This window comes from Dromiciops gliroides, chromosome 3 (genome assembly GCF_019393635.1).
Source record: "Dromiciops gliroides isolate mDroGli1 chromosome 3, mDroGli1.pri, whole genome shotgun sequence".
In the NCBI taxonomy this organism is placed as follows: Eukaryota; Metazoa; Chordata; class Mammalia; order Microbiotheria; family Microbiotheriidae; genus Dromiciops; species Dromiciops gliroides.
In genome coordinates, this window is record NC_057863.1 from 143,013,472 (window position 1) to 143,035,196 (window position 21,725).

A 21,725-nucleotide genomic window follows, 5' to 3' on the forward strand; every position below is an offset into this window, starting at 1 on the left:
ACAGTATAAGGCATATAGTAGGCATTTAGTAATGTCGATTGATTACTATTTCAGTCCTGGAACTCATACCTCAAAAAAATCACATTTCTGCCGCTTGGGTTTCTTCTTCTGAATGGAGGGTGAAAGGCTTTTCCATTTTAGGATGACACCCAGAACAACCATCTCAATTTCTTACCAGACTACACTTCTCTGGACTTATCAGTCATGCCCCTGAGCTGGGTACCTTCCCTCTGCTATCTACCCTTTTCAGTTTCCTTTTATATGTTGTCTTCTCTGTTATAATGTAAACTCTTTGAGGGCCAGGGCTATCTTTCTTTTTAGTTTGTGTTTGTATTCCAATTAGTTTGTAGTTGTATTCCAATTTGTACAGTAAGTGTCTCTGAGTTCTTGAAGGCTATCTCAAAATCTAGGAAGTTACAGGGGCAGTTAGGCAGCATGGTGGATAAAGCATTGGTGGCCCTGGATTCAGGAGGACTTGAGTTCAAATCCAGCCTCAGAGACTTGACACTTACTAGCTGTGTGACCCTGGGAAAGTCACTTAATCCTCATTGCCCCACAAAACAAACAAACAAACAAACAAACAAACAAAAACCTAGGCAGTTAAATGGAAAGACTTGGCTTACATACTTGGAAGAATTCATTCATTCATTCAACAATGATTTCTTAAATATATATTATATTCCAGGAACTGCATTAAGCACTAAGGATACAGAGACCAAAAAAAGATAATTTCTACCTTTAAAAAACTTACATAATATCAGAGGAAAATAACATGCACACAGATAAAAAAGGGAAAATAAATTAATAAAGAAATACAAAGTAATATATTAGTAGACAACAATAATCCCTCAGAATTTAGGAAAAGTCTCATGTAGGAAGTGGCACTTGAATTCAAGCTTCAGGGAAGCCAGGAATTCTAAGAGGCATAGGTGAGAAGTCAGTGAGCTTCAGACATGGGGGAAGGCTATGCAAATGCATGAAGGCAGGAAATTGTGTTGTCCAAGGAAGCAGCAAGTTGTCTAGTTTTACTATAATAATTCATATTAAGCCTGGACAAGTGGGATGCAGCCAGATTTTGAAGAGCTTCAAACACCCGATAAAAGTGTTTTTATTTTATGCTGAGGGCAATAAGGAATTTTTTTGAGAAAAGGAGTGACATCTTCAAACCTGGGTTTATTAAAACTCAATTTTTCAGCTGTTATGAATGGACTAGAGAGTGCAGTGATTGGTGGCAGTGGCTATATGTTGTCTGAAGGTCAGCTTAGTTAACTACAGAGACTTTCATCAGCATTTGGTCACAGGGTGAGGAAGTTTTTTTTGTTTAGTTTTTGTTTTGTTTGTGTTTTTTTTTTTCCTAGACACCCTGAATTTTGCCATCAAATGAAAACTGTTCTATCCAAGCTAGAAAGACCTAGTGACAGTCTGTCTTCCATGTACTATCACAGGCTAACTTCAGATAAGCTCATCACCAGAAAATTGGCTTCTAGAGATGAAGATTTTCATCCACAGCAACTCAAAAAGATTGTCCACTAAGGCATAGAGTGGTTTTAATCTGTCAGTGAAAAAAGTATGTTTGAATGAAATAACCAATTCTTGAAAAAAAATTGTTAGTCACTGCCTGTTATTTTCAAAACAATAAATTCATAATGAGAAAATATTTTAGAAGATAAAGGAAATGGTTAGCAAGCAAAATAGTCACTTTCCTTCCCCTTGTGATTTTATATCTATAAACTCTAATCATCAATTAGACAACTCTAACAGAAACCTGCTGATTATGTCCAAACAAATATAAAAAATTCATTTGGTTTAATATTCATCATTTTGATAGTTAATCCATATCTCGTGATGATCAGTGAGGTCTGTGACAATTGAAGAAAGAGTAGACTAGACATGAAGAATCTGCTGAACAGCGTTGGTATGTCATTGGTCATTTTATCATTTAGAGGCATAATCTCAGAAAATGAGTCATGTTTTTACTATATTGGAAAGATTTTTGTTTGCTACTGGTAGAAAACATAAAAGCAATTTTCCACTTCATGGAATTAATTTTTTTTTGTTATTTAATGGTATCATTTGGTTTATCCATGAAATAAATTATAATTACTTAATATCAGATGGTACAAAACCCTAGCATTTACCATTCTCATAGTTCACCTATTAAAAATGAGAACAGTTAAAACTGATCCTGATTCACTAAGCTCATAAATCTGAAAATTCAAGAATAGATGCAAGCTGTATTTCAGCACTGGTTTCTAATTCTTATCAAAGACTAACATGCTTTCATAGATAATAACCAAATACTAGCTTGATACTTCACCATTCCTATCCCCTTATCAATATGTGTTAGACTACCAACCTTGTCAAAAAACAAAAAACAAAACAAAACAAAACAAAAAAGCCTACGTATTCAAGTTTTCATTATTATAAAGGCAAAAAGACAGATCATGTAGAAGATGAAAATTATATAATTAGCAGTACAAAAGAGATAATTTAATTTAAGAGGTCATTTAAGATGCATTTCATATATGGATTCTTCTCCTTAATCTAAGTGCTTAGGGATGCCATGACAATATCTCCACTAATCAAAATGAAAACACAATATATTTATATTGTCATCTTAAAATGTATTATAAATTCTAGATGATCCATATGTTAGTTGTTGCTTGAATTTGCATTGGGATATTCAAGGGTCAAAGAAAAGCCACATGTTGCACTAATTCTTGCCAAAAGCTTTTGTATCCATGTGATCTATTTATGAGAAGACTAGAAAGCTAGCTAACCACAAAATGAAGGAAAAATTCTCAATCATAATCATTTGAAAAGAAAATTCCATTTCCCAGTAACAAATATTCATCATTCCCTAACAAAAAAAAGTTTATTTCTTTGGCATTAGTGACAATATTCTTGGGGGAAGAAGTTTTATTACCTTATGCTTTTCTGCTTCCAAAATGTTTATAGACTTTGTATATGTGTGTGTGTGCATATCATTGAATATGTATATGATGTAACTATATTGCATACTATGCTGAGGATTTAAAGAAAGATTATTTGAACTTAAATTGAAAAATGCTAGGCTCAGATTGCATTGATAAGTTTTGTATAATTCACTTATTGTTTCTCCTGCCTCTGCCACATTCAGGGGTCAAAGTCAAATAGGACTTTACAGATTACTAAGGAGGTTTTTCCTTATTTCTTTGATATTATCTCCCCTCCCCCTCTCCCTATTATAGTCCCCCTTTAGTGCTTAGCCCTTCCATATATAGGAATTTCCTGTAAAGGGACATGTAGAGACACCTAGTGGTGATAGGTAAAAATGCCTTCTTATTTAAGGCTTCAGAAGTAGGCTACTGGCTAGAAAGTTATCAGCATATATTTAGTTGACACATAAAAGAAAACCTGGAATTTGGCTTAACTACTCTCTCTCATTAAATACTTAGAAAACATTTTAAATTCCATTTTTTGGTAGTATACATTCCCATTCTATACCATGATTTCATCTGAGCAGTTATTCCCTCTATCCAAACAAATTACAATTTCCCTATGTCAGTAAACAGTTTTACAAATTGCTGGCCCCCTCTCAAACAACAACAGTGACAATAACAATTACCTTGTGGACAATCTTATGATGATGAGAAATCACATTTTTATTGAATCAAATAAAATGTTTTCAAAATTCTCAAAGATCATCAATTTTTGAAAGAAGGCAAATATTTTATCATAAATGTAATTATGCTGGCTTAATAATGATTTGTAACTAAGTGCCATAATTATGTTTTCTATATTCTGTATAACTGAAGAAGCTACTTTATCAGACTAAGAAACTTGATCATCTTTAATATAGACCATTTTAGTTTGTGTACCAATATCAATAATCATATTTTGATAGAATTTCTAAATATTTGTTAAATACATGTTTAAATTGTCATGAAAATTCATTAGGTCTAATAAAATGGCCTGATAATATTTAGTTTATTTTAAAAATATTTGATTTCTTTACACCTGTTGAGCAATGTTAATGATCAGTTATTGATGAGAAAGTACAAAGCTCTTTAATTTAAGACAGAAATGCTCGAATAAATGTCTAGTATAACCTGTGACATTCATCCTTGGGCCAAATGTTTACAAAGAAAAAGGAAAGTTCCCTCTTTAATTATAATTTAGATTGATATGGCATACCTGATGATTACCAGTTTGGTGCTATCATTTTTTTTCTCCTTTTTTTTTTTTTTTAAATCCAGGGGTTTGATCTCCTATGCTAAATTTCAGCCCAGGTGAAATGCTCATGGATAAAACAAAAGCCTCCATAGAGAAAATTCTAATCAACCTTGTGACATCTCAGCATAAAGAGATAAATCTGCCCACCTACCCCTATACATAGTGTGCTCAGATATATGACAGTATGGGATTAATATAAAAATTGATTTTCCACGGTAAATACTGCATCAGACATGTTGCAAAGCTAGCATTAGGTAAGATCACACTATCATAAAAGAATAAGTATAAATAGATTTTCTCCCTGACGAAACCATTCAATTATTAACCATACAGGAAAATATGCAACCAGTATGTTCTAAATCAGGTTTACCATTCATCATGATCAATTTATAACTTATATTTGGTAGACAAAACTACAGCAGACACTAAACTGTTATGCCCGAGGTATATAATGCTAAGTTAGCTGCCCTTCAGCAAGATATGTTTGGTAAGGGATGGGAAGAGTCTGATTTCATGAAACTTTCATTTATTCAAAACTACTTACCGTGGAGCTGAGAGTAATGGTATTTAGCAGGTAACTCTTCAAGGAAATTCCCTCTCCATGCATTCATTTAAGGGCTTTTCGTTTTGTTTTGTTTCGTTTTAGTTATTTTTTTTAAATATCTCCATGTGGATATACACAAGAATTGTCTGGAAATCATTAAAATGACAAAATTCTTTTATGTTGCCCAGAAAACAATAACAATAACAACAAAGAAACCTACAACTCTTTTTTTTTTCTTTAAGTTTTTCTTTTGAGCTATAAAGTACTCTATGTACCTTTTCCTCCCCCCACCTTTTGTTTTTACACTGTTCACGATATGAACTACAAATCTAAATGGAAGAAAAGGAAGAAAGGCAATCAACACAGCACTGTATAGTCTGTTCCTGAATATCACCAACTCTTACATTGTCGCCATTACTTCCACTCTTCCCTCCTTTAGGTAGTCTGTACAGTCCCACGCTTGGGTTGTGCACATTTTCTCTCAAGGCTCATCGCCTCCGCACAAATATGATACCCAAGGAAGCTTTGGCTTCATACTTTGCAGTGCAGCCCAAGGAGATCTGTCGCCCTATACTCCCATCTATTGGTCACCGAACGCCATTGCTCTGCCCCAGCTCCAGCATGTCTGCAGCAGCCTGGCTAGAACTGCGCTCCATAATAAACAAGTGTATTAGACGGGGCCCCATGCTGGCTCTTGGTGAAAAGGCTTGAGATATCGAAATCGCTTACACTGCAAGCCTCCTCCTTTGCGACGTGGGAAGAGAATAAGACTTTCGCAGACTTTTACGCAGCGACCGGCACACAGCATCGCTTTGCTTGTGCTCGAGTCCCCAAAGGGGATAGAGAATCGCCGGATAGAGAAAGAAAGCTCCAGTAAAAGAGAATAACGACATGAATCGTTTAACGAGTGAATCTTGAAAGGCGCTCCTTTCCCCCTGCACAACTCCTGCCCGGGATGAAACGAAAAATCAGTAGACGACCGAGTCACCCAAATATTGATCGGGAAAAGAGGCTGCAACAACCTGAGCGGCAGCGTCTGCAACCAGAACAGCGGCGGCTGCAGGGGTAGCAGCGGTGGCAGCGGTAGCCGCCACCACCACCGCTGGACCCTGGAGCTTGGAGTCGTCAGCTGTGGCATCTGGGGAGGAAAAAGGAGCAGCAGCAGCAGGAGCTGCTGCCTCCACTGTCGCCGCCGCCCCAGCCGCTGCCAGCGAAGGGGACCAGTGCCATCATCTCCCTTTTCCCCTCACTACCATGTACAGTGTGCGCTGCAAGAAGAAGCGGAGAACCATGCAAGGACACCGTTACTTTTCTCTCCCTCTGACCAGTCCCTGGGCGAGTGTGACTGACCAGGGAGAAATGGTGTGAAGAAGAAAAAAAGGAGGAACGGGGAGGGGGAGGGGAGGAAGAGAAGGAAACGAGGTCGGAGTCTGTATTTTGCCCCTTTTTTTGCAAGGAAACCAGAGGAGGAAGCTTGAACGTGTGGCTTGCTGCTGTTAGGGAGAAAGTTGATGCCTATTTCAATGGAAAGTGTGAGTACCATCTGGGTTTGCTTGTAAGGAACGCGAAGAACTGGAGCTGTCCATTATTAAGGAGGGTGTTGTGCAGAGGGGTTTTCGAGTGTGTGTGTGTGTGTGTGTGTGTGTGTGTGTGTGTGTGTGTGTGTGTGTGTGTGTGTGAGTGAAGTGCTTGGTGAAGCTGACCGTCACGTTGTCAGCTAAAGGCTGTCTGTGCAGCCCTCTCTCCTCCCTTCGCCCCCCTCCCACGCTCTCTCCTTGCCTTGCCCCTCCCTCACGGTTTCTCTCCGGCTCGCCCTCCCCCCCCCCCTTTTCCCTCCAGTCTCTTTCGATCGCCCCTCGCTTTCCCTCTCCCTTCCCCCCTCCCCCTCTCTTCTCCCTGGTACTGGGGAGAGCGCCGAGAAGAGCAGCTCCGCGAGCCCCTTGGACCTCCGCCTCCGTCTATGTGTGTGTGTGGCGGTGGCAGTAGAGGTGGCGGTGGCGGCGGCGGCGGCGGCAGCGGTGGTGGTAGCAGTGGCGGTGGCGGTGGCAGTGGCGGTGGCGGTGGCTGTGGGGTGGTGGTGGCGGCTGCCGTGGAGGCTCCTTGTGTGTGGTGGTGTTTGTGTGCATTTCTTATCCAACCTTTCCAACTGCATTGCTTGCCTCCTCTGGTCTTTGCCTTGGCTGCATACACGCAGCACACACCCCAAATAGACATTTTTTAAGGGTGGCTACGATGATTGGGCCCTGGAGATGTAAGAATGAGTAAGTATGAGGTTTACTTTTTTTTTAAAGGAGGCTTGGTGGGGGGGGACATCTCCCCCTCCTCTCCCATCCCCCTTTCCTCCCTCCTTCCTTTTCTTTGGGGCGAGGGTGGGGGAGGGGTGGGAGTAGGGGAGGAATTTCTCTCCCTGTAACTCTGGGTGCTGCTGCCCCGGCCGCTGCTGCTGCTGCTGCTGTTCAGTTTGGTAGCAGTGTCCGGCCAGGGTTTCCGCTACTGCTGTCGGCGGGACTGAAAGCTCCTTAGTGCAAGATATGCAGTGCGGTAATCCAGGGTCTGAACTCTTTGGGGGAAAACCAAATACAGTACCTCCCTCCACCTCCACCCCCAATTAAAAAGAACAATGTGAATCTCTCATATCCGAGAAACAGCAGCGCACCCGGGCATTTAAACCCAAGGTGCGTCTCCGGGTCAGAATTTCAGCCTTTAAGATCACATTCAACTTTATGTTCTTTATTTTTCTATCTCCTTAGCGGGAAGGGGGTTGTGATGAGGTTGGGAAAGCTCCTAGATCCTTACTAGTCGTTATTGAATTAAAGTTGTAAATGACTGAGAGTTTAATACTAGTCGAGCATATTTTGCAATGATTTTTTTTTAAAGGGGGGGAGAGAGGGAGTGGAAAGGGTTGGGGAGGGCAAGGAGATATGGAGGGGGGAGGGGAGCAAACACCCGCTGAATGGATGAATGGATTTGATGGAGCGGAGAAAAGAAATTTCAAGGTAAATGTTTTGCTTTTATGGAGGATGTCTATGCTGCCTTTAGCAGTGAAGCTGTTTGCCTTTTGTGATTCGGAGCTACTGAATACTTGAAATGTACTATGTTCATGTATGTCTTCAAATGTTTGCCTGAATACACATAAATACATATGATTGTATCTTTGCACATTTAAATATAAATTCAAGAGTTCCTTCTAACGTGTACAGAGTACTAGGTATACAGCTTTGGATTCGTGTCACAGAAATCCTTTGGCAGTAATGAGATTTGGCTTCGGGGTACTATTCTGGACATAAGATTTCAGTAATAAATATTAAGGCTATGGCAAGGTTGACCAGAGAAAACAATTTTTTCAAGAACATAATGTTTTAGGGTGGAATGAAAATGGGTTATTTATCTTCCTCCACCAACCCAACCAATGTAAGGATACATAGACATTCCTCTTCCTATGTTCTTCCTTTTTTTTTTTTTCCTCCGTGTTTTTGACATCCACAAGTAGAAAGTAGGAGGAAGCGTCAAGGAGACAGAAAAGGGGGGGGGCGGGGAGAAGGAAATCGGATTTGTTTCTGGCTAGATGAAATTCGGGTATTAAATCACTGACGTAGGTCACTGGGTAGTTTTCTTCTTTTTCTTCTTTCTAGTTTGGCTTTTAATCTGCTCAGGTGTCTTCTCCCTTGAAGGATGAAGATCACTGACAGCTATCGGTGCTTTATAATAAGCAACTCCAATGCGCGGAATGTTGGTAAGGAGGTATTTCCATGAGATCTATTTAGATCTCTCCCCCGCTATCAAGCTAGTTTTTAATAAACATTGAAAGTAAACGCTGTTAGATAGGGCTGAGATTTTGGTGACAATACTAGCGATTTTCCTTTTTGGACAGATTCTAGATGAGTGATTAGAATGTGCCCTTTAACTCTAGATATCTATAGGTGCTCAAGAATTGCGGAAGTTTTTTCTTAGTCTTTTATAATCATTCCATGGTTTGCAACTATTTCTGTAGCTTTAAGTCTCAATTTGGTAACTGCTATCATGATCAAAGATGGAAAGTCGACAGTATGCATTCTCGGGAAAGAACTGTTAAGTGGTACGTGCAATTAGAAGGCTGATGTGCTTTATAGCTTTATTGGAAAAGTCTATCATAAAAATGAATCTCTGTATGCATGTGCATATATGCATATACATATATACACACACACATACACATATACATACACACATATATCCTCTACAGATTTGAAGCTCTATAAGACATTAGGTGATTTAAGAGCTGATCAGGGATTATTTTGCTGCATTAACTTTTCTTTCCTTCCATCCTTCCTTCCTTCCTTCCTTCCTTCCTTCCTTCCTTCCTTCCTTCCTTCCTTCCTTCCTTCCTTTCATTCTTTCTTTCGTCTTTTGAAACGTATCTTTTGGGTCCCCACATAGACATTTCCAGCAACTGTCTAAAATAACCAAAGTACTGTATGTAGCACTTTTACTTCTCTGGGGAGGGGGTTGGTAGGAGAGACTTGGGGAAAGACCTTAACCATGCGCTGTTCACTGAAGAGGTTCTGAAAAATAAGAAAGAGTGCTGGGTAGTAGGTGAGGTGGGAAACCTCATAAAATGGTGCTCTTTTTCTCTTAAATTAGAACCGTGAAACTGAACTGACAGCCATCTTATGTATATTTATGGGTTGATCTTGGGGGATTGGGGGAGGCAGGAAGGATAAAACTCTGAAATGGAACAGTATAACAGTATAACCTTATCTTTGAAAAGATACCTTTAACTCACCCAGAGTTGCAAATCGACCCTTTAATCACTGACAGTCAGTTTTACGAAGTCTGGGGAATTTAGATGAGCTTCTAGATCTTCCTAGTTTCTAATAAGAATAAATAAAGACCAAAAAAAAAATCGACCCCATACAAACAACCTTCTTTTTTTCCAGAATGTAGAGAAAAATACACTTTAAAAAAAGACCTACTAACCTCCTGTCTAAAATTTTTGGTCATATTCTGTTGTTTTCTTTTGTTTTCCTTACAGGAGGTAAAATGTACCCTTGCTGCTCCACATTAACTTTGGAACAGGACCTCAACAGAAAAATGCATATCTGGATGCTGCAGACTATAGCGTTTGCTGTAACATCTCTCGTCTTTTCGTGTGCAGAAACCATCGATTATTATGGGGAAATTTGTGACAATGCATGTCCTTGTGAGGAGAAGGACGGAATCTTAACAGTGAGCTGTGAAAACAGGGGGATCATCAGCCTTGCAGAAATCAGCCCTCCACGCTTTCCAGTCTATCACCTCTTGTTGTCTGGCAACCTTTTGAACCGTCTCTACCCCAATGAGTTTGTCAATTACACTGGGGCTTCAATTTTACATCTAGGGAGCAATGTCATCCAGGACATTGAGACAGGGGCATTTCATGGGCTTCGAGGTCTAAGGCGATTGCATCTGAATAATAATAAACTAGAACTACTAAGGGATGACACTTTCCTTGGATTGGAGAGTCTGGAGTATTTACAAGTCGATTACAATTACATCAGCGCCATTGAACCTAATGCTTTTGGCAAACTGCACTTGCTGCAGGTGCTGATACTCAATGATAACCTCTTGTCGAGTTTACCCAACAACCTTTTCCGTTTTGTGCCCTTAACGCATCTGGACCTTAGGGGCAACAGGCTGAAACTTCTGCCCTACATAGGGCTGTTGCAGCACATGGATAAAGTTGTGGAATTACAGCTAGAAGAAAACCCCTGGAATTGCTCTTGTGAGTTGATCTCACTCAAGGATTGGTTGGACAGCATTTCCTATTCTGCCTTGGTAGGAGATGTGGTTTGTGAGACGCCTTTCCGGTTACATGGGCGGGACTTGGATGAAGTGTCCAAGCAAGAGCTTTGCCCAAGGAAACTCATCTCAGACTACGAAATGAGGCCCCAGACACCCTTGAGCACTACGGGGTATTTACATACGACCCCTGCCTCAGTCAATTCGGTGGCCACTTCTTCCTCTGCTGTTTACAAGCCTCCTCTGAAGCCCCCTAAAGGGACCCGCCAACCCAACAAACCCAGGGTGCGCCCCACCTCGCGCCAGCCCTCCAAGGACTTGACCTACAGCAACTATGGCCCCAGCATCGCCTACCAGACTAAATCTCCGGTGCCTTTGGAGTGTCCTACTGCGTGCACTTGCAATCTGCAGATATCTGACTTGGGCCTCAATGTCAACTGCCAGGAGAGGAAGATAGAAAGCATCTCGGAGCTTCAGCCCAAGCCCTACAACCCCAAGAAAATGTACTTGACAGAAAACTACATCACAGTCGTGCGTAGGTCGGATTTCCTGGAGGCGACCGGACTAGACCTGCTGCACCTTGGCAACAATCGCATCTCTGTGATCCAGGACCGTGCTTTTGGGGATCTAACCAATCTGCGACGACTCTATCTTAATGGCAACCAGATTGAACGCCTGAGCCCAGAGTTGTTCTATGGCCTACAGAGCTTGCAGTACCTCTTCCTCCAGTACAATATTATCCGGGAGATCCAGGCTGGGACCTTTGACACAGTCCCTAACCTACAGCTTTTGTTTTTAAACAACAACCTCTTGCAGGCCCTGCCCGGGGGCATTTTTTCAGGCCTCACGCTGCTCAGGCTAAATCTAAGGAGCAATTACTTTTCTTCCCTGCCTGTGAGTGGAGTGTTGGATCAGCTGAAATCTCTTATTCAGATCGACTTGAATGACAACCCTTGGGATTGTACTTGTGACGTGGTAGGCATGAAGTTGTGGGTGGAGCAACTTAAAGTGGGGGTACTTGTGGATGAAGTAATTTGCAAGGCCCCTAAGAAGTTCGAGGAGACTGATATGAGGTCTATTAAGTCGGAGCTTTTGTGCCCAGACTATTCTGATGTGGTGGTTTCTACACCTACTCCCTCCTCCATACAGATCCCACCACGAACCACCTCCTTGCCCTCCACAGTCAGATTCAACAGCACAGGCGCCACTGCAGGGGGTGGCTCTGGCAACAGCGCCTCTTCAGTCCCCTTGTCTGTGCTGATCCTTAGTTTGCTGCTTGTCTTCATCATGTCAGTTTTTGTGGCGGCTGGGCTCTTTGTTCTGGTGATGAAAAGGAGAAAGAAGAACCAAAGCGACCACACTAGCACCAACAACTCCGACGTGAGCTCCTTCAACATGCAGTACAGTGTGTACAGTAGCAGCGGGGGCAGCAGCCACCACCATTCGCATACTCACCACAGGGGCCCAACACTCCCTAAAGTGAAAACCCCTGCGGGCCACGTGTATGAATATATCCCTCACCCACTGGGCCACATGTGCAAAAACCCTATCTACCGTTCCCGGGAGGGCAATTCGGTGGAGGATTACAAAGATCTGCACGAGCTCAAGGTCACCTATAGCAGTAATCACCATCTGCAGCCTCAGCAGCAACAGCAGCAGCCACAGCAGCAACAGCAGCAGCAGCAGCAACAGCAGCAGCAGCAACAGCAGCAGCTGCAGCTACAGCAGGGAGAAGAGGAGAGGCGGGAAAGCCACCACCTGCGGAGCCCCGCCTACAGTGTCAGCACCATTGAGCCGAGGGAGGAGCTGCTGTCACCAATGCAAGACGCTGATCGCTTTTACAGAGGCATTTTAGAACCCGATAAACACTGCTCGGCCACCACGGCTGGCAGTAGCCTCCCGGAATATCCTAAATTCCCTTGCAGCCCTGCTGCCTATACCTTCTCCCCCAACTATGACCTTAGGCGCCCTCATCAGTACTTGCACCCGGGTGCAGGGGACAGCAGGCTCCGGGAAACGGTGCTCTATAGTCCCCCCAGTACTGTTTATGTAGAACCCAACAGGAATGAGTATCTGGAATTAAAAGCAAAACTAAACGTTGAGCCGGACTACCTCGAAGTGCTGGAAAAACAGACCACATTTAGCCAGTTCTAAAGGCAAACAAACTCCCCATAGAGCATTTGTATTTAAAACAAACACACGAACAAGCAAACACATGATGAACCGGTTTGATTAATTGTGTTATTTCAACGTTTAGGGTGAAGTGCCTTGGCACAGGATTTTCAGCTTCGGCGAATGATACTGAAAGGGTGTGCAATTTCATTTTATTTTTACAAGTAGGAAACGTTTGTGTGAGCTGGGCACAACTCTTGCTCTTCTTGTGTCAGTGGGGGGAAGAGGAGCTGTATGGAGGGTCATTTTTTGCAGGTGACTTTTAAAGGTCAATGAAGTTTTTTGGTGGTGGGGAATACTTCTGTTTTTCAAAGATTGAAGGGCACAGATTCCCCCTTTCCTCCTCTGATCCCTCACTCCCTCCCCCTTCAAGCCATGGGTGGGTATAAATGGCTTTTATGAAGAGAGATTAGCACACCCCGACTTTAATACAAGGTTTCTTTTTCTTTTCTTTTCTTTTTTTTAAAGGATGTGTTTGTATGCTTTCTGGACATTTGAATTAAAAAAATATTATGATCTTGAAAAGGATCAGTATAGATGTGGAAAAATCATTAAAGAGTGCAGAGCTATATGATCCATAACTGGTTAGTCAAAATAACTTATTGATGAAATATAAAAATATTTTATTGTAGCACCTATTTTTATATGCACATTCCCATTTTCTCTTCCCTTCACTATTTTAGTCTATAATTTGTTTGGAGCTTTATTTCCAAAGCTGAAGTGGTATCAGGAGGGCATTCTAATCCTAAAATTTCAAGTAGAGATGACTAAATCTTATAAGACAATCCAATCCAAACAATTTGGTTTGCATTAAAAAAAAAAAGTAACGGTTACTTTTTCCAACAAGTTAAAGCATTTCCTCTTAGGGAATTTTGGACTAACTAGTGAGCTATATATGGAAATTGTAGGTTTCAAGAGAGAGAGAGAGAGAGAGAGAGAGAGAGAGAGTGCCTCTCTTTTCATTTAACCAAACATAATAATTTGACTACTATTGTAGTCAATTTCTGATTGTTTAGGCAAATATAATTGCACTTGTACAGATTCATTTACATATTGGCCCCTTGGAAGACCAAATGATGGACTGTGCAAATTTATATAATATCTTTACCCCTTTGGGCAGCAGGCAATGATAATTGATCACCATGAAGATAGGATCACTGTAAGATGGGGCTACTGGTGTCCCATATGTATTTTAGCACATGAGATTTTTAATAATTTATGAATACATACTTTGAAACTATTTCAAATGTGAGGATATGAAGTAATAATTACCTGAAGTTCAAAATATCTGACCCATAGACTAATGATTTTCCAATTTTAATCAAGATGGAAGGGGTAGGAGCTAATCCACTAGGCCTAATTTAAACAATTTGTTGCATTCTTATGGAAAGTTAATACACTATAATGAACAGTTTTGTGCTTGAGGGAATTAGAAATTTCTAAATGTGTCACTAATATGCTTATTAGTGAAATTTCAAGTTGATATTTTGTTTCAATTCTGAAGTGTTTATTTAATACATGAAACAGGGTAAGTAATGTTTCTTTACACAAGTTTTATTGAAATATTATGTAGGCTATCATGATTGCTTTTTTCTTATTCAGTCATCAGTTTGCCATTGTGTCCATATCTCAAATTATGTAAATTTCTATTCAAAGGTTATAATGAATTTTGCGACTGATTTTGAACTTTCCTCTCAAATGTTCAAAATACAGGTGACTATATATATGCTATCTATTCACCTTGGGACAAGGTTTGGCCATCACATTGGTCTTTGTCTTACAGGGCTTAACCTGCTTGTTTGAAGTAATTTGGATTGTAAAGGTCTTTAGAGTTCATTCAGTCTTTGGTGGCTCTCTCAATAACCAATAACCTTAAATGGAATGTGTCAGAAGATCAAGGGTAGTCCATGAACCTGAATGTACAAGAAGCCCTTTACATGGCATCCTGCCACAAAGAGGCAGCATCCACCAGTGAGTAAATTGACAGCAGCTGATTGAATTTAGAATAAATGGATGGTCACATCCTCCCTGAGGAAAAATTAAAAAAAACAAAACAAATGAACAACATCCCAGTCCCCAACTGAAAAACAAAAAACTCATACTACCTCTTCCAGTATCAGTATACCCCTATATTTCTTTTATTTTGAAAGAATTCTTCTTTGTATACACTTTTTGGCAAGGGGGAGGGGTAGGATTCGTGCAAAGATCATGACAAAAATATTCCTCCTCCTCATCTGTCTACTCAGTATTTGATTCATTATTAGGAAAGAACAATGAAAAAATATTATTTGGTATCATAATGGAAATGTGTATAGTCTTTCTTTTCCTTTGAAATAAAAGGTACAAATAAAAATTCCTTACTCTTTCATTATCCTGAAATACTGTAAAGTTCTGTGGAAAATTGGACGGAACTGGAAAAGAAGATTCTCAACAAAACTAAGCTTTGTTTAAAAGCATACATTTGTCTATTTATATGTGTGTATATATGTATTTACATATACATATATCTATATATACACACACACCTACACAGAAATAAGAATGAGAAAAAAAACATGATAGTGGTGGACAAAATAATAAAAGATCTTCCAAAAAATGTTATATAAATTTAATCCCCCAATATTTCTAGAATGTTGTGATATTAATTAGAGTTCTATTTTGGTCAAATCTGACTATTTAGCATTTCTCTCTTGATTTTCTATTTAAAGTAATCATTTCTGCCCCTGCCAATATCTAATATTTCATTTTCTAAGTTTTCCAACATGTTTTATGAAATTATTAAGTATGTTCATGATGAAAGACCACCTGTCTCTATATCTTCTCTCTGTCTCTGTGTGTGTCTCTGTGTCACTCTATCTCTCTGTGTGTCTCTTTCTGTCTTTCTCACTATCTATTCAGTGCCAAGAAGGAAAAATAAGAGCAGTTCAGAAATATATGGTTCAAGAAAATAGCAGCAGTAAAGAACTAGGAAGTGGCTACCAATAGAATATGGAATATGTGAAAGAAATAACTTTTGATTGATTTATTTTCATTATTAAAATGTAATAAGTTAACTGCAGAACATATGCAAAATCATATATACTAACTTTGGGCCAGTCACTCAAAAAGCATTTATTAAGAGTAATTCCTGGGAAGATTTGATTTTTGATACTCCATATTAATATTTATTGATGCTAATATTTCAAGAATGAATCAAGAAGCCTTGTGATTTCTATCCCCAAAGTTTTAAAATATAATAGTATGTTGTTGTCTTGTGCATCAATTAAGATGTGGATGCAAGAGAAAATTTTATTTTCTACTGCTTTAATTTCCTGTTTCCCTCTGAAACAGACTCAGATGTATGATTCAATAAAGAGCCCATTCTCTATTTTATCTTAGCATTATTACAATACAAATACGTAAATTAACCAAGAGAAAGGAATAATGTTCAGCTTCAACTTTAAGTGGGTTACATGCTAATTTACAGAAGCCCTTTGGAGCTAATAAACTATTGACTAAGGTTATGAATTAAACAGGATTCATTTTAAAATAGTACCCATTTGTCCATGTCTAAAAATACATTTACATTTATTCTCTTCAGGTTTAAGCTCTGATATTAGAATCAGGTATTTTCATTCAGGCCAGATACATACTACATGAAAAACATGAGACAATTAAGCAGAAAACTCAGTTTCTTTATCTTTTTCTAACATTTGGCTCTCCCCCACCTCTACCCCTCCAAAAAAAGAAAAACAAAATCAAAAATATTAATTATATGATGATGTATAGACCAAAAAATGAGTCAGAATAGCTTTAATTACACATTTAACTGCACCAAACTTTAATTCTCCCCACCCCCTACTATGCAGGCCACAGTACCACATTTTTTGCATTAAATAATGCTAAGATTTCCTTTCTTGGGGGTGAATGGAAGATGAAGGACAAGATGACTGCTGTTTCTTTGAAATGTCAAAAAGCTGGTTACTTCTTTGTAGAACTCAATGGATGGTCCTAAAGAGCTGCGCAACTGCAAAATAATATGAACAATAGAGAAAATTAGTTCTCAATTTACAAGCTTCATTTAATATTTTTCATTTTTTCAGAAGACCCTGAATTAACATATTTGACCAACTTGCAAAAATGCCATGTGTAAATATTTTAAAGTAATGAAGTTTTTTTTTAAATGTAAAATTAAATATTAACCCCAAACAGGCACAAAACACCAGAAACCACACGTTTCTAATTAATTTGTTTTCAAAGTAAAAAAGTATGATGTAGTAAATATATCATTAGGAAATTACTTTATTATTTTCTTCTAATTACTATATACATATGATCGAAAAAAGTATTGTATATTATAAGACATCCATCAATGTCCTCCCAAATCAGGCACCTAGGTCATTAAAATTGCTCATGTATGTTGACTTCTTTTGCTATTTTTATAGAGATATAACTCTGCAAATTAATGAATTTTTCATTGTTTCTTGAATTGTAATAGATATTTATGGCTTTACTTCCATATATGTATACATGTACATATATGTGTTAGAAAAAATTCAATACACCTCCAATTCCAAAGTTATTTTTTCCTCTTTGCAAATGCTAATAACTACTTGATGTTATTCATTCATAGACCAACTTTCAGTAATGTGAGATGAGGGGAAGGAAAGAGAAGAGGTTTATAGAGTATATTGTCCATTTGAATATGAAACAATATAACCCTATGTTCCCACTCTTGTTTTTGTCATTCTATTTAGCTCATAAAAGACAGGCAAAGTATTTTGCATTGGGAATGTTAGCATTCTGAAGTGGATTATTTTTGTATTAATTTTTGAGAATGGAGAAAGATTTTTCATCTATTGCCTGTTTCATCTGAATGTCAGAGCATTAAATACCAGTTAATACAAAGATTGAATTAAATCATTTGTAGTTAAAACAAACTTTCAAGATTACATAGCATTATTAATTTGTAGTTACAGAAGGTATAACTGATATTTCATGATCTCAATCAATGTGAAATAGGAAAATCAATATTGGATTTATTATACATCTTCCTCCTAGATAGTATTTAAACCTATTCTTGTGAATAATTCCCTGAGTTATATGGAATGGGAATATACTTCTACTCTTTTAAAGACCTTTCTAGGAATCTTTATCAATGAACATGGAAAAGTTTATTTCTTTATCTCCCAAAAAAGTATAAGTTTTTAAAAGTAATAATTAAAAGCTTGTTTTAAGAGATGAAGTCCTAAAATGACACATTTAAAGGCCTTTTAATTTCACATATTTATCTGAAAATTCATGGATTATTGTTCTAAGAAAATACTTATTTGTAAGTATTGTTTTTAAAGCAAAATATTTGCATACAAAATACCATAATTTGTATCAGTTTTAATTGAAGTGTAATACTTGCATAAGCATTTAAGTGAGATGTGCATATTTATTTTTTAAAAAACAGCATGCAAAATCATGCTTCTTAGACTATGTTCAATGTATTATGCACATGTCAGACTTTAAGTAAATCATTAAAAAAATGTGTTAGTAAACACATCTCTGTACTATAACTTGACTAGCTCCTTAAATAAGGTTGATTATGTTTCTATAATAAATTTCACTTGAATGATCAAAATGTCAGTACTTGTACACCTGAGAGACTGCACTTTTTCATAATATGGAAGGTCATAAGAATTATCTTTTTGATCAATGAAAATATTTTTTATAAATGTATATGCTAGTCAGAAATTTTACACCCATATGCTTAATTCTTATTTAGACCATTGGAAACATTGTAGATTATAAAAGACCCTAAATATAAAACACTTGACACTTCAAATTGTGAAGAAATCACATGTATATAGAGATATATCATCTATATCTTCATATCTGGATACAAATTCCATGAAGAATCCTATTTTGAATCATTGAAATTAATTAAAATCTTGATTTAATTTGGTTTTTATTTTGTAGGTATTTATTAAACTCTTTTTATGCACACATATTGGGAAGATTTCCTTATGACTAATATTAACACCAGCATTTAGCTCTCAGGCACTGACTATTTTAATGTTTTTATAAGAACAATTACAATTTCAATGCCTAAATTTTAGAGTTTCCTGACCAAATTATCTTTATGTCCATTTTTTCCTATTTTCCTTTCAATTTTTCTTCTCAATCCCGTTTGCCTTATAAAGTGCTGTTTGTGTTATTGCAAATTTAGTCATTATGACAATCATTCAACTAATGCATTTATAAAGTTCAAGTCCACCTGTTTTACTCAATTTTCAATTTTTCCAAATATCTTCTCAGTATTAAAAGTTCAGAACTGTCAAGCTCACCTGTGTTATTACCAACTGCTCATTTGGTGCTAAAAATCACACATTCCACTGAGAAAACAAAGCCATTGTTTTCACTGGATATATAAAGCCTGAAATGATAAATTTCATAATGTTATTTTTATTGGTTATATTTAAATATTTCTAAATGTAAATGCTATTTAACAATCAGAGCCAAACTAGATGGTGAGTTGAAATTTTAAATTTCATTTAGAAAGGGATTTTTGTTAGAATTTATTATGAATTACTTCCCTAAATCCAGTATGATCTAATACAGTATTATAGTAGGAGGGAGATTAAAGGTACACATATATTATACAGATTTCTATAATCATTCTACCATAAAAATCAACTAATACTGCTTTGTTTCAATTGTAGAATAAACTAAATGAAACACATTTTGACGATAGCATTATGTAGTGATCAAATCATACTTTTATATGCATGTTATCATCTTAGCTTTGTTTGTACTACTGACCATGTGCTTATTCTTGCAAAAAATGATGCATTTATATGTTCTCCAGATGTTTCATTAATACATTTTACAAACATGCTGTCTTTATACAAAACTAAAACTAGGTCATATAACCTTTGCAATTATAACATATATCTGAGTTTAAAATTCCTTATGTTGCAATGTATATATATAAAAAGAAAAATACCTTGTGGGGCAGGGGTGTTGATTCATATGAAACCTACACTGTCATCACTCTTACAGGTTTCCTATCAAAATGATGTGAAATTGTCTTATATGTTAGGGTATATTTTACCTAGGTTCATACATTAAAGAGTTATTTACTTAATTATAATACTAAAAGGAATTGATTCATGCTGACTAATAGAAACACCTTTGAACTTGATTCAGGACTCCTGTGTTCTAGTTCTGGTTCTTTCTTTTATATCCTCTCTGAGCCTGAACAAGTCATATAGCCTCTCTTATATTGCTTTTCCTCACCAGTAACATGAGACCATTACTCTTAATGTTTTGGGTGTTTGTTTTTTTTTTGTCCACTCAAGAAGCTATTACTATTGTATACTTCACTGGGAGTAATTTCATATTATGCCAGCTCCTAGCCTGATAAAATTTCTAGGTTTGCCTTTCATCTTTCTTTGCTATATATACTATGTACTATGGGCTATAGTAAATTTAACCAACTAAGCTTTTGAATACAAGCCTAATTCAAATATGGTGTGTCCACATAATCCCTAGTACAAAGTTTGATTTGATCAAGCTCTTATATTTTTAGAGTCTGTATCACAATATTTTTATAAACTTATTACCTGCTCTTACAATGAGCATTCAACAGCTTTAAGAAAAGCATCTTGTTAGACTGAATTGTGTCTAGTGAACAGAAGACATGTAATATCTTTGACTCCTTTTTATCTGATATGCAAATCTTATTTTATTTCTCTGTATCAAAAGTTACATCTAGAATATGGTCACTGCTATTCCTTTTGACTTCCAAAAGCTTATTGATAATATGACTGATGTAAGTGTAAATGATAAGGAAATATGTTAACAAAAAGACTCATCTATTGCATCGAGTTTGGTAATATAGGTTTAAACAATCATATTTGCCAATTCAATGCCAGGGTTTTTATAGTGTTCAATGACTCTATGCCATCATTTCAAGTTATCATTTTTTATGTTAAATTATTTTATTTTTAAAATCTTAATAGTTATTAATTCAATCTATATATTTTCCTGTTGCTGAAAAATGTTGAGCTTATCGAGGTTAATCATCCTAAAAGTTGAAATATAAAAATGATGTTTTAATATATATAACTTGATTAAGAGGTCAGCATAGATTGGTGAAACATAGGAGGCAATTAGACAATGTAGTGGATAGAATACTTGACTTGGAGTTCAGAACACCTGAGTAAGGATCCTGACTCTGGTACTTACTAGTTATATGACTGAGCAAGTCACAACCTCAGTATCTTCATGTGTTAAATGGGAATAATAACACTACTTACCTCACAGGGTTGTTGTGAGAATCAAATGAAATAATACATATAAAGTGCTTTACAAAACTTAAAAAGTTGTCTAAATAGCAGGCATGATTATATAGGTTTTCAAAAATTTACATTCAATCTTCTAATTCTTATATGGAAGATTATCAAGTGTTTTAAATGGTATGTCATGATGGCAAATATTTGAAATATGATAATTTTGGCTTCCTGCTATTTTTGAGACGTTGAAAATATTTCTACTATGCTTGAGCAACATAGGTGTGTATGTGTGCATATTTATATATGTGTATATATACATATACAAGTGTATATATATGTTTGTATATGTGTATACATATACATATATACATAACTAATAGGATTAGTTTAAAGTTTCATTATTATAAAATTATTGTTAAAAAGGATATTGAAATAGTTTCAGGGAACATCATCTAAATCATCTATTTTACTTTTTAAAAAAAAAGTTGTATTTCCTTTTGGAACTAGTTTTTCTTTGATGAATGCCTATAAAGCTTATATCAGATGTTAATCTCCAGAGTTAATTAAGGTAAGTGAGTCAGATGCTCCCAGGACAGACTCCTTCTTGGGAGTAAGATAAGTGCTTTTGGCAACTGCATTAACTCCCTCAGGCCACTAGGATAGCATAAAGTGATCTTCAGTGGTAATTTACTAAATGTGGTAGCACATATGGTCCCACATTTAGTAAATTACTACGGAGCAAAAGCTGCCCTAATGGCCTGAAGGAGCAGTTT

The 21,725-nt window shown here is 37.3% G+C and overlaps 1 protein-coding gene and 1 long non-coding RNA gene across 5 annotated transcripts in view; one reads left to right on the plus strand and one right to left on the minus strand.

Annotated features, from left to right (window-relative positions):
• The window catches only part of LOC122748512, a 55,591-nt gene extending 50,322 nt beyond the window's left edge, over nt 1-5,269 (minus strand). Inside the window, exons 1-2 of the long non-coding RNA XR_006355613.1 lie at nt 5,164-5,269; nt 4,760-4,905 (exon numbers count right to left, since the gene is read on the minus strand). This is a non-coding gene — a long non-coding RNA (uncharacterized LOC122748512). The remainder of the gene's footprint in view (nt 1-4,759; nt 4,906-5,163) is intronic.
• Nucleotides 5,270-6,152: 883 nt separating this feature from the next.
• SLITRK5 (SLIT and NTRK like family member 5) lies at nt 6,153-19,408 on the plus strand. Of its 4 annotated transcripts, XM_043994131.1 has the most exons (3): nt 6,853-7,020; nt 8,392-8,492; nt 9,771-19,408. In XM_043994131.1, the coding sequence occupies exons 2-3, from the start codon at nt 8,432-8,434 to the stop codon at nt 12,668-12,670; spliced, it is 2,961 nt and encodes a 986-aa protein (XP_043850066.1). In that variant the 5' UTR covers nt 6,853-7,020; nt 8,392-8,431; the 3' UTR covers nt 12,671-19,408. The 4 variants fall into 4 exon arrangements, with proteins under 4 accessions (XP_043850068.1, XP_043850066.1, XP_043850067.1 ...); XM_043994133.1 differs by lacking the exons at nt 6,853-7,020; nt 8,392-8,492 and adding an exon at nt 6,153-6,291; XM_043994132.1 differs by lacking the exon at nt 8,392-8,492.
• Nucleotides 19,409-21,725: the final 2,317 nt, after the last annotated feature.